Genomic DNA, 12,635 nt, shown 5'->3' with positions numbered 1-12,635 from the left:
GCCTCATCTCCAACGACCCTCCTCCTTACTCTACTTTCATCACTGTAGCCTGCTTGGAGTTCCTTAAACATACCAGGCATGCTCTCATCTCAGGGTCTTGGCCTTTGCTGCTTCCTCTGACTGAGAATTTCTTTCCCCATCTTCATGGCTTCCTCTCCAATCTCCTTTATGTCTTCACTCAAAGGTCACTTCTGGGCCCATCACAGTGGCTCACACCTGTAATCCCTACACTTTGGAAGATCTGAGGTGGGAGGATTGCTTGAAGCCAGGAGTTTGAGACCAGCCTGGGCAACACAGCAAGACCCTGCCTCCACAGAAAATTTAAAAACTAACAGGGTATGGTGTTGTGCACCTGTAGTTCCAGCCACTTGGGAGGATGAGGCAGGAGGATCACTTGAGCCCAAGAGTTTTGAGTCTGCAATGAGTTGTGATCACATCACTGCACTCTAGCCTGGGTGACACAGCAACACCCCATCTCTTAAACAACAACAACAACAACAAAACCTTTCTCATTGAGCATTCTTTAACCACCACCTTCCCCTCCCCTATGCACGCTCCCATCCTGCTTGCCTACTTTTATGCAGCACTTACCAGCATTGGACATGCCATTTAATTTATTGGTTTATCATTGGGAACATATCAATGTTTTCCTGAACATATCGGGAAAAAAATGGTTTACTGTCTATATACAAGCTCCAGGAGACCAAGAATATTTGTCTATTTTGTCCATTGCTATATTCCTGCATCTAAAAGAGATTCTGGCACAAAGTAGGCAATTAATCATATTAATGGAGTGAATGGATAAATTTATGCTGCATTGCATTTATATGTTTGTGTCCTATTTGTCCTATTAGTGTCACCAGTCTAGTATAGTTTAACCATTGCCACATTTTGGGATGTCAGTATGCTTTTGGTCTTATATGACCTTGTTGAAATTGCTTGTAACTTCTTTTTTTGTTGTTGTTTTTGAGACAGGGTCTCACTTTGTCACCCAGGCTGGAGTGCAGTGGTGCAATCTTGGCTCACTGCAGCCTCCACCTCCCAGGCTCAAGCAATCTTCCTGCTTCAGCTCCCCCAAGTAGCTGGGACTACAGGCGTGTGCCATCATGCCCAGCTAATTTTTTTTTTAATTTTTAGTAGAGATGGGATTTTGCCATGTTGGCCAGGCTGGTCTTGAGCTTCCGAGCTCAAGCAATCCTCTCGCCTTGGCCTCCAAAATGCTGCGATTATAGGCGTGAGCCACCATGCCAATCTGCTTGTAATTTTCCTGAGCCTTCATTTTTCCTCTATAAAATAGATACCTGGCCTGGTGTGGTGGCTCACACATGTAATCTCAGCATTCTGGAATGTTGAGGTAGGCATTCCAGAATGCTGAGGTAGGCATCTCCACTTGAGGCCAGAAGTTAGAGACCAGCCTGGTCAACATGGCGAGACCCTATCTCACAAAAAGCCAGGCACGTGGTGGTGCTGTGCTTCTGGTCCTAGGTACTGCTGAGGCTGAGGTGGGAGTTTCGCTTGAGCCTAGGAGGCGGAGGTTGCAGTGAGCTGAGATGGTGCCACTGCACTCCAGCCTGGGCTACAGAGCAAGACTCTGTCAAAAAAAAAAAAAAGGTAACGGGGAGAGACCTACACTTTTAGTTTTTTAGAGACAGGATCTCACTCTGTTGCCCTGACTGGAGTGCAGTGGATAGAGCCACTGCTCAGTCATAGCTCACTGCTGCCTTGAACTCATGGGCTTATCCTCCTGACTCAGCCTCTTGAGTAACTGGGACTACAGGCATGCCACCATGTATAGCTAATATTTTTCATTTTTTGTAGAGCTGAAGGTCTTGCTATGTTACCCAGATTGATCTCTCCCTTGTGTTCTCAAGTGATCCTCCTGCCTTGGCCTCCCAAAGTGCTGAGATTACAGATGTGAGCCAAGGCACCCAACCAGAATTAAAATGTTTAGAAGAATGTATCATGGCAACAGCATGCCTGGCTTATAGTAGGTTCTCAATCATACAATTATAGTTTCTCTCATTATTAATTATTCATCAGAAATGACCTTAGGAGAAGAATATATGGCTATGTCTATATACAGCTCCAACTTCTTACTTTTTAACATAATTGTGTTGACTTTTAGTTATGATTCCGTTATAATAGAATATATGCCACTTTGTTTTTTCTTATTTTTCCCCAAAAAGTCATTCAATATCTTCAGAAAAAAAATTTTCAGCTTTTCAGAAATAGGAAACTTTATCTTTGCATTTCCACTTTCTAGGGGGTCGCAAACAAAATACTTGCTCTTTAAATTTTGTTGAATAAATAAATGGAAGAATGAATCTCAATGGACACAAGCAAGTTTATATTTACTGTGAAGCTGCAATGTGCCAGGCACTGCAGTTGGCACTGGGGGATATAAAAAATAACATTTCGTGGTTGAAGTTCATTTCAAGACCTCCACATGGTAATCATCGAGTTTGGGGGAACGTATGTTTATTGCAGAAGTAATTCTCTAGCTGGGGGAGGGGGAATTTGGATTCTTCACCTTGTACAAAGTAAAACAAAACAAAGCAAAAACTCCAGAAAGATGTCTTTGCCATCATTTCTCAGAAGAGCTTTAAAAAGAAACAGAACGTCAGTGGTTTATCAAGTAGGCATCAAAAGTGAAGCAGCAGACATATCCGTGTGGGAAATCCTGTGGTGATTCAAGACCTCCAAGAATTCCTGTGGTTCCCAGTAAATCCCCACACATGTCACTACCTACCAATGACACTCACTTTGATGCAGAATGAGATTCTCAGTGAGCCGTGCAGCTTGAGGAAGAGAAAAAGGTTGGACCTAGAATCCGGCTCTGGACTCTAATCTCAAGCAAGACAATCTTGAGCCTCCGTTTTCTCACTCTAAAATGATGTTTTAAAAGATAAACCTGCTTCTGGCTGGATGCGGTAGCTCACACCTATAATCCCAGCACTTTGAGAGGCTGAGGGTGGATTACCAGAGTTCGGGAGTTCGAGATCAGCCTGGCTAACATGGTGAAAAACCCTTGACTCTACTAAAAATACAAAAATTGGCTGGGCGTGGTGGTGGGCACCGGTAATCTCAGCTACTTGGGAGCGTGAGGCAGGAGGATCGCTTGAACCTGGATGGCAGAGGTTGCAGTGAGCAGAGATTGAGCCACTGCACTCCAGCCTGGGGGACAAGAGTGAAACTCCATAAAAAATAAAAAATAATAAAAAAAAAAACCACTTCAAATGAGAGAATAGTTGAGAAAATCCTCCATATCCTGAAAATCACTGCCCAAATGGAACCCTGGCTCTTTAGTTCTGATGGGGAACAGAAGTCCCTTGGGACCATTCGTTCAACACCTATTCCTGAGTGCCTGCTGGCACTGTGCCACCTACACACTGGGGACACAGAGATCAGCATCTAGACAGCACCCCTGCCCTTAGCAAGCACACCTTACATGCCCAGGATTTCATCCCCAGGAAGCAATTCAGCTGAAGCAAAAATATTTTTGCAAGAAGATGATCCTTGAAGGGGTATCTAAAACAGCAAAACTGGAAACAACCCAGATATTTATAAAAGCAGAATGACTTCATAAATTATGCGTCCCAGCATTTTGATTGAAAAAAATACCCAGCCTACCCACACCTACACCCCGGCAAGGTCAGCCTCACCCCTGTGGAGGTGTTGATTTGTTTTGCGGGGAAGGCTGGTGACCCTGACTCGAAGGGATAGTTGCATGGAGGCTAGGACAAAGGGGTGTGAGATGAGTACAGGTCACAAAGGACTGCAGAGGATAAATGTGGTGGTGCCAGGAGATTTAGGCAGAAGCCCTGTAGGGAGATGGGCAGTTACCTTCTCTCCCTCTCTCTCTCGGGGACTCTATTTGTGGCTGGTGGAGTTGTCTTAAATGAAGAGAACTATGAGCAATGAATCTTGTTTACCTTATTACACAGCCCGCAGCTACTATTCAATGAGTGCGTTCAAAACCTCCATGGGGGACCTGCAGCGACAATTGTACAAGAGAGGAGAGTACGACATTTTCAAGTATGCACCGATGTTCGAGAGTAATTTTATTCAGATAAACAAAAAGGGAGAAGTGATTGATGTACACAACCGTGTCCGAATGGTGACAGTGGGCATCGTCTGCACCAGCCCCATCCTCCCACTGCCTGACGTCATGGTGCTGGCCCGACCAACTAAAATCTGTGAAGAGCATGTCAGACAGGGCTGGTTTGCTAAGGGGAGAGGTCGCAGGCCCGTCAAGACTCTAGAGCTCACGAGACTGCTTCCCTTGAAGTTTGTGAAGATCTCCATTCACGATCGTGAGAAACAGCAGCTGCGCCTGAAACTCGCCACTGGCCGTACTTTTTATCTGCAGCTGTGTCCCTCTTCTGACACACGGGAAGATCTCTTTTGCTATTGGGAAAAACTTGTCTATCTCCTGAGGCCACCAGTAGAGAGTTACTGTAGTACCCCGACACTTCTAACTGGGGACACAGCACCCGAAGACAACAAAAGCCTAGTGGTAAGCCTCTCTAAGGCTCGAGAACACGGGGCGGGGTCTTTGAGGGAGCAGTTCAAAGCCAGTCCTACAAAGTCTTTGGTGCTTTCTGAGGCCCACCTGGAAAATGTATTGCATTTGCAAGGGCTCAGGACCAAACGAGCCACTACTAGGGGACTTACCACACTGGGAGGTGGGAGGGCTTGTTCAAAGTGTCCCATAAGGCTGAATTTCAGAGACCTTAGGTATCAGCTACTCCGGTCTCACACCCAGGGTTGAAATCCTTTCTACACCATCCTGATTGTCAGTCTTTTCTTAAACACTTATTACCCCAACCCAGGTGGTCTGATGTGTTGTGGAACTTTTCTTTATTTGTATAAATATAAGGGGTGCAAGTGTAGTTTTTTTTTTTTTCGTGGATATATCGTATACTGGTAAAATCTGGGCTTTTAGTGTAACCATCATCTGAATAATATACATTGTACCCACTAAGTAATTTCTCATCCCTCACCCCCTCCCACCCTTCTGAGTCTCCAATATGCAATTGGAGTGTCCAATATGCAATTGGAGACTGTACAGTTTTTTGTGCATTTTTTTTTTTTTTGAGACAGAGTTTCGCTCTTATTTCCTAGGCTGGAGTGCAATGGCATGATCTTGGCTCAGTGCAACCTCCACCTCCCAGGTTCAAGAGATTCTCCTGCCTCAGCCTCTGAGTCTCTGAGTAGCTGGGATTATAGGCACCCACCACCATGTCCAACTAATTTTTGTATTTATTATTTTATTTTATTTTATTTTATTTTTTTAGTAGCGATAAGGTTTCACCATGTTAGCCAGGCTGGTCTTGAACTCCTGACCTCAGGTGATCCACCTGCCTCAGCCTCCCAAAGTGCTGTGCAAGATTTTTAACAATGAAGAAGTCTTTCTTCCATTTGAGTCACAGTCTGTCTCCCTGTGACTACCAGGCACTGATTTCTGTGTCAATCAGCACACCCTGCGTGTGTGTATGCACATGCACAATCTTAGTAGCCACCAAAATGTAAAGTGAGTGTATCCCTTGACTGTGCAATCCCACTTCTGGAAATCTGTCCTGCAGAATATGTAAAAATAAGTGTACAAAATACAATGTCCAAGGATGAGGAATTGTATCAGTACTTTCTCTGGTACTGGAATTGCTCAACCAAAATTGAGCGACCATTGAAGGGGTACTGTAGATGGAACCTGGCAACAAATGAGAGCAAGACTTAGGCTTAGGCTGGGTGCAGTGGCTCATGCCTATAATCCCAGTACTTTGAGATGCCGAGGAAGGCGGATCACCAGAGTTCAGGAGGTTGAGACCAGCCTGGTCAACATGATGAAAATCATCTCTACTAAATATACAAAAAAATTAGCCAGGCATGGTGGTGGGCGCCTGTTGTCCTAGCTACTCAAGAGGCAAAGGCAGGAGAATCCCTTGAACCCGGGAGGTGGAGGTTGCAGTGAGCCGAGATCGTGCCACTGCACTCCAGCCTGGGCGATAGAGTGAGATTCTGTCTCAAAACAAACAAACAAAAAAAACCAAAAAAAAACAAACAAAAAAAAACAACTTAGACTTGATGATTTTAGAGATTCTGCTTCTCCTTCTCCTTCTTCTTCTTCTTTTCTTTTTCTAAACAGTGTCTCACTCTGTTGCCTAGGCTGGAGTGCAGTAGAGTGGCGTGATCTTGGCTCACTAGAGCCTCCGCCTTCTGAGTTCAAGTGATACTTCTACCCCAGCCTACTGAGTAGCTGGGATTACAGGCACGCGCCACCCTGTCCAGCTAATTTTTTGTATTTTTAGTAGAGTCGGGGTTTTGCTATGTTGGCAAGGCTGGTCTTGAACTCCTGGCCTCAAGCGATCTGCCCGCCTCAGCCTCCCAAAGTGTTGGGATTACAGGCGTGAGCCACCATGCCCGACCCAGGTTCTTCTAATTATAAGCCTTTGAATTGTTCAGCTCCAGGATAAGAGAGGAGCAGAAAGTTCTGATCTCCATTTCAGTCATCTCTATCTCATCTGTTTCTCTTCCCCTTGGTACAGGCTGCAGAGCTCCACAGAGAGAGGGATCAGAGTGAGACTGGGCTCCACAAGCCTTGTGATGTATCTGCAGCCACCTCTTCTGCTTATGCTGGGGGAGAGGGAATCCAACGTGCCTCCCACAGAACGGCTAGTGCAGCTTCTCTATCCCGGAGCACTCCAGGGACTGCTGAAGGAGCAGCAGCCAGGACAGCAGGTGGCATAGCAGTGGCAGGAACAGCAACAGGCCCTAGAACAGATGTGGCAATAGCAGGGGCAGCAACGAGTCCTGCAACAGGCGCTGTGAGCATAGCAGCAACCAAATCTGCAGGCCCAGGCCAGGTGACCACAGCGCTGGCGGGAGCAGCCATCAAAAATCCAGGAGAAAACGAATCCAGCAAGTCCATGGCAGGTGCTGCCAACATATCCTCAGATGGTATCAGCTTGGCCTTGGTGGGTGCCGCAAGCACCTCCTCGGCAGGTACTTCCACCTCGATGGCGGGGACCACCAGTCTCTCCCAAGACAGCAGCTTGAGTGCAGCGTTTGCAGGCAGTATGACGACCAGCAAGTGTGCAGCAGAAAGAACTGAAGGGCCAGCCGTGGGGCCCCTCATCTCCACCTTGCAGAGCGAAGGCTACATGAGTGAGCGAGATGGAAGCCAGAAGGTTTCCCCGCCCAGTGCTGAAGCCTGGAATGAAAAAAAGGAAAGAAGAGAAAAGAAGGACAGACATCCCAGTAGGAAAAGTTCTCATCACCGCAAGGCAAGTGAAAGTCACCGCAGGACAGCGGGGGACAAGAATCAGAAACCGTCCTCCCGCCGGTCCGTATCTGGCCATAAAAACATGAGAGATGACAAAAAAGAAAAAGGGCACAGCAACGTGAGGGGCAAGCGACATAGCTCCTCTCGCAAGAGCTCCACCCACAGCTCCACCAAAAAAGAGTCGAGAACAACTCACGAACTGGGGAAGAACCGATCTGCATCTAGCACAGGAGCTTTACGTAAGAAAGCCAGTAAGATCAGCTCCTTTTTAAGGAGCCTCAGGGCCACTCCTGGTTCAAAAGCAAGGGTCACATCACACGACAGAGAGGTAGATATCGTGGCTAAGATGGTGGAGAAGCAAAACATAGAGGCCAAAGTGGAGAAAGCCCAGGGTGGCCAGGAGCTGGAGATGATCAGCGGCACTGTGACATCCGAGACCACGGAGACGATCATCTTTGAAACCAAATCCATTTAAAGAGGAGCCAGGGCTACAACTGCCCAGGGATCTGGGAAGTATCCCTAGAGGAGCCCATCCCAGCTTTCTTTACTGCAGCTCAAATAATAAAGGAAATCATACAACTCCAAAAGAAATACAATCTCCTGTTTGAATTTTTCTGCCCATAGCCTGGTGGTGACCTCACAGTGGCTTCTGTGATGGTGGCTACGCTACAGCCGGAGACCCCAGCCTCCAGGCAGGTAGAGCCCCACCACCCACCCAGGCCCAGCAGAGCCAATGTGAATGTTCTGCTTTGCCTCAATCCCTTTCTTCTGTTGCTTCCCAGAGATTGTCAAAGCCACAGACGAAGAGCTGGGATGCACTACCGCCACCACGTCCCCACACCCATTCTCCTCTTTTCTCTGAATGCCCCTGAACATGGACATTCAGTCCAGTCCTTAGCCTAAGCAGAGACAGGATTCACCTCCCCTCAGGGGATATGCAGGTTAGGAAGGAGCAGTGCAGCAGTATTTGTAGGCAATTAGAATAGGAAATCTACTCATCTAGATCAGGAATTGGCAAACCATGTTCTGAGGTCTAAATCTTGCCAGCTGTCTGGATTGGTAAATAAAGTTTTATTGGAACATAGCCACAGCCATTCCTTTGCATATTGTCTATGGCTGCTTTCACACTAAAAATGACAGCTCTGAGTAGTTGCAATGGAGACCATATGGCCCGCAGAATCTAAAATATTATCTGGGCCTTTAAGAAAATGTGTGCTGACTCTTGATCTAATCTTAACAAGTCTTCCTCCAAGGTGTAGACAGTGGAGAAATTCTCACATATGCTTACCAGTAGACAACTAGGAGAATGTTTACAGTAAAACAAGTTGTAATAGCAAAACCCTGGAAATTGCCCAAATGTTCCTCAAACAGGAGAGTTAATAAATTGTGGAATGGACTACAGTGCATAATCTACAATAGTGAAAATGAATGGCAGCTCTACATGTTAGCATGAATAAATCTTTATTTTTTATCTTTTTGAGACAGAGTCTGGGTTTGTTACCCAGGCTGGAGTGCAGTGGAGTAATCTTGGTTTACTGCAACCTTGGCCACCCAGGCTCCAGCAATTCTCATGCCTCAGCCTCCTGAGTAGCTGGGATTATAGGCATGCACCACCATGCCCAGCTAATTTTTTTGTATTTTCACTAGAGGCAAGGTTTCGCCATGTTGGCCAGGCTGGTCTTGAATTCCTGACCTCAAGCAATCTGCCCTCCTAGGCCTCCCAAAGTGCTGGGATCACAGGCATGAGCCATGGTGCCCGGCTAGCATGGATAAATCTTACATAATGTGGGATACTAAAAGCAAATCACAAAAATATATATGATATAGTTCAATTTGTAGAAGAGCTCAAAAATAAGATTCAACAATGGGATATATATTTGCTAAACGTATAGAGAAAAACAAGCAAATGATAATCACAAAATTAAGGATAGTGACTATCTACAGGATAAAGGGAGAGATGCCTGATCTGGGAGGCACACACAAGGAGTTTCAACAAAAGAGTGATTATTCTATTTCTTGAAGAAGAGAGTGTATTCACGGGGTGTTGTTATTGTATCTTTAACATCTCTGAAATCAGGATTGTTTTTAAATCACTGTCAGCAAGGTGTCAACTGCATGTCACTATCACTGCCTTAGAAATGGCCTAATCAATTTATTTCATCAATGTTTTCCTTTTTACACACACACACGAGCGATGTATGACAGAATATCTAAGTCTGAAAGATATCTTTCAATAAGTATGAAATAAGAATTCTAAGTGACGTAAAAAGTATTCAGAATATAGAAACATAGAAAAATGTTTAAATATATTAAGAAAAAAATAGTCCAAAATGCTGTACTAACATGATGTAAATTATGTGTTTGTGTGCAAGTTAATTCCCAGAATAAAAAAATCACACTACATTAGACATGGGATTACAAATTTTAAAAACCTTTATTGTAAAAAAATTGCCTTTCCATTTTTAAAAAACCTGTAAAAGGAGTCAATGAAAAACATTAAATTATTAACACCAGATAATAAAAGTCGGATTGAGAAAAATGATTCTGGGAGCCATGTAAGTCCAGGAGGGGAGCACCTGCAAGCACCTGCCCAGCCTTGCAAGTCTTTGCTCATTCTCTGCAGCAGCAGTACCTTGGAGGACAGAAGTTGGGTTTCCAGCAAAACTTAGGAACCTTTTCTGAACAGCAAATATGTGTAGTCGAGATGGAGGAGGTGAGAAGCGACATATTCTGGGAGGAGTGGTGGTTTGTCAGTATGGGGGGAATCCCTTCTCAGTTGCTCTAGTGGGCGGCTGGAAAATCTCACCTTGTGATTTTTGATAAATACCATAGGGGCTGAGATTAAGATGTTCTGGGAGTTGACTCTTGAAACAGTGGGTACAGGTAGAAGGACAGAGAGAGAGGCACACGCTCAAAAGTCTGAGAGGGCCTTTGGGAAAACCACCCAAGAGTGTGAAAGGTTGGCAGGTGGGGTAGAGGAGAGAGATAAAAGGAAACTCATTTCAAAGCCTTTAGTCTGGAGTTCCAGATTTGTAGCTATGCCAGAGTCTGAATTATCCTAGCTACAAACGGTTTAATTTCATGATTGTGTAGACTATGGTTTTATCTTTTGCCTTTCTTCTAGTCTTGTTTTATGCACCCTCCCCTGCCTGAAGGGTTTCTTCAGCATGAATATACTTTATTCACCCAAACGCAATTTAAGTAAACTAGCGATCGGGACTTGCCCACCACAGCGTGCTGTACCATGCACTTTCTCTACATTTCCTTTTCTATCTTGATACTTCATCAGAGATAGATGCATAAATACCTACGTATTTCAAAGCAACAGGCCTCTTCCTCAGAGGGAGTTATCAATTGGGGCATCAAGTCAATATCCCTATCAGATAAAAGCCAATACTTTTAACAGCAATATTCGTCACCATGGTAACAATTCTGCTGCTGCAAGTGCAATGAGACAGTGGATGGTTGATTACTAACCAATGATCCAAACTTAAAGTCTGGCATTACATGCGTAAGTACAAAGATGACAAAGCGATAGTTTGGCAAAAGCAGTATAAGATCACTCATGCAGTTGTCATGTTAGGGTGGAGTCTTTCAAGCAGAAGAAACCCATCTATGGCGAGAAGAAGCAAGGTGCCTCAAAATGTTGAAGGCAGACCATCATGGCTGGCAGGGCAAGAATGGAAGGCAAGATGCTAGAGGGAGCAGCAGGAGACAGACTGTGGAAGGCTTTGAGGTTCGTGTATGCAACTTTAACTTCTGTCCTTAGTAATGAGAAGCCACTGAAACATTTTAAGTTGAGGAGTGACTTGATCATATTTGCACTTTGTAAAGGTCGCTGTAGTTGCTGTGAGAAAAAATATTTGGGAAGGTAGTTGTTAATATGTGACCGTATGTAATTTCTGCCTTTTGCTGCAGGATCTATAAAATGAGATTAGAGCAGATGTTTTGAAAGACACGCTCCCATTAGAAATATCCATGTGATGGCTGGGCTCTGTGGCTCATGCCTGTAATCCCAGCACTTTGCGAGGCTGAGGCTGGCGGATCACCTGAGGTAAGGAGTTCGAGACCAGCCTGGCCAACATGGTGAAACACTGTCTCTACTAACAATACAAAAATTAGTCAGCCATGGTGGTGCGTACCTGTAATCCCAGCTACTCAGGAAGCTGAGGCAGGAGAATCTCTTGAACCTGGGAGGCGGAGGTTGCTGTGAGCCAAGATTGGCCATTGCACTCCAACCTGGGTGACAGAGCGATACTCTGTCTCAAAGAGGAAAACAAAAAAAAATTCATGTGGGGTATACGTGGTGATGCACTATCCAGACCCTCCTTCGATGAAGGACTTGTGTCCTCAGTTGCTGAGAATGCTGCCCATAGACAACTTTCAGCTGGCAGTGAGTTTGGAAATTGTGACAGTTGCAGAGATCTCTTTCACCCAATGTGATGCTCTTTCCAGAGTCCACATCAAGAACTGTGTGATGTAGAGTATGAGGGTCTGGCTGTCAGCTCAACACAGACCAAGTCTGAAGGGCTATTCTAGTTCCAGAGCTTCCTGAGGGGCCTGCATCAAAATTCACCTTCCTTCCCTGTGTACTCCTGCTTCCACCCTTTTCCCTTCCACAGGTGCTGGTCCTAAGGGCGCTCCTTAATAAACATCCTTCCCACAAAACTCTGTCTCAAAATCTGCTTCACAGAGAACACAACTTGCAACATTATGTCAGTGTAATGCACTGGGGTCACCTCCTTGTGACTTCACTAACGTTATGAAAAGTGTTGATGATAGCCAGGAAGGATATAACGTAGCATATACAATTTTGAATTTAAATAATTTTAAAACTAGGTATATTTTCTTACTGCCAAATTAATGGGTCTATTTGAGAAAATTCAAAACATGTAGAGATACCAAAGGGAACAAGTATTTTATTGACTACTTTGATAATTCACTTCTTACTGCTTCCGGAGAGATAGAGTAGATGTGTTTTTCTCTGTCCTTCCTGATCAGTACAACTAAAGATCTTGAACATTACATATAAAACAAACAGCAGAAGACTTGAAAGGTGGAAAGAAAGCTAGGAACCTCAGGAACTGAGGAACAACATCGTGGTTATTTCCCTGGGTTTTTTTGTTTGGTTGGTTAATTTTTGCCTCATATATTCCACAACCTGGAGGTGAAGAAGCTGGAACCACCTACGCCAAAATAATCCCAACAAAGATATGATCCGGAGAAAATAAATAAATAAATAAAAGACCAGGAAAGGGGCAGCCAAGGAAAGTAGAAAACTTTTACACAATTACAAGTCTACTTCAGCGAAACATCACAGAAAAAAAGAAAAAGAAAAAAAACCTGTGGCCCC

General features: G+C 44.7%; 1 protein-coding gene across 1 annotated transcript; it reads left to right on the top strand.

Moving 5' to 3' along the window:
- Window positions 1–3,810: 3,810 nt before the first annotated feature.
- FAM71B (family with sequence similarity 71 member B) lies at window positions 3,811–7,873 on the top strand. Its single transcript, XM_025388439.1, has 2 exons — window positions 3,811–4,516; window positions 6,546–7,873. The coding sequence occupies exons 1-2, from the start codon at window positions 3,899–3,901 to the stop codon at window positions 7,755–7,757; spliced, it is 1,830 nt and encodes a 609-aa protein (XP_025244224.1). The 5' UTR covers window positions 3,811–3,898; the 3' UTR covers window positions 7,758–7,873.
- Window positions 7,874–12,635: the final 4,762 nt, after the last annotated feature.

This window comes from Theropithecus gelada, chromosome 6, assembly GCF_003255815.1.
Source record: "Theropithecus gelada isolate Dixy chromosome 6, Tgel_1.0, whole genome shotgun sequence".
NCBI classification, from domain to species: domain Eukaryota; kingdom Metazoa; phylum Chordata; class Mammalia; order Primates; family Cercopithecidae; genus Theropithecus; species Theropithecus gelada.
This window is presented reverse-complemented; position numbering and strand designations above follow the sequence as displayed.

Excerpts from the sequence above, each read along its gene's own strand:
- FAM71B (XM_025388439.1), top strand. The coding sequence starts at position 3,899 with ATGAAGAGAACTATGAGCAATGAATCTTGTTTACCTTATTACACAGCC. Across the intron at positions 4,517-6,545 it reads AAGACAACAAAAGCCTAGTG|GCTGCAGAGCTCCACAGAGA; the intron begins GTAAGCCTCTCT and ends CCCTTGGTACAG.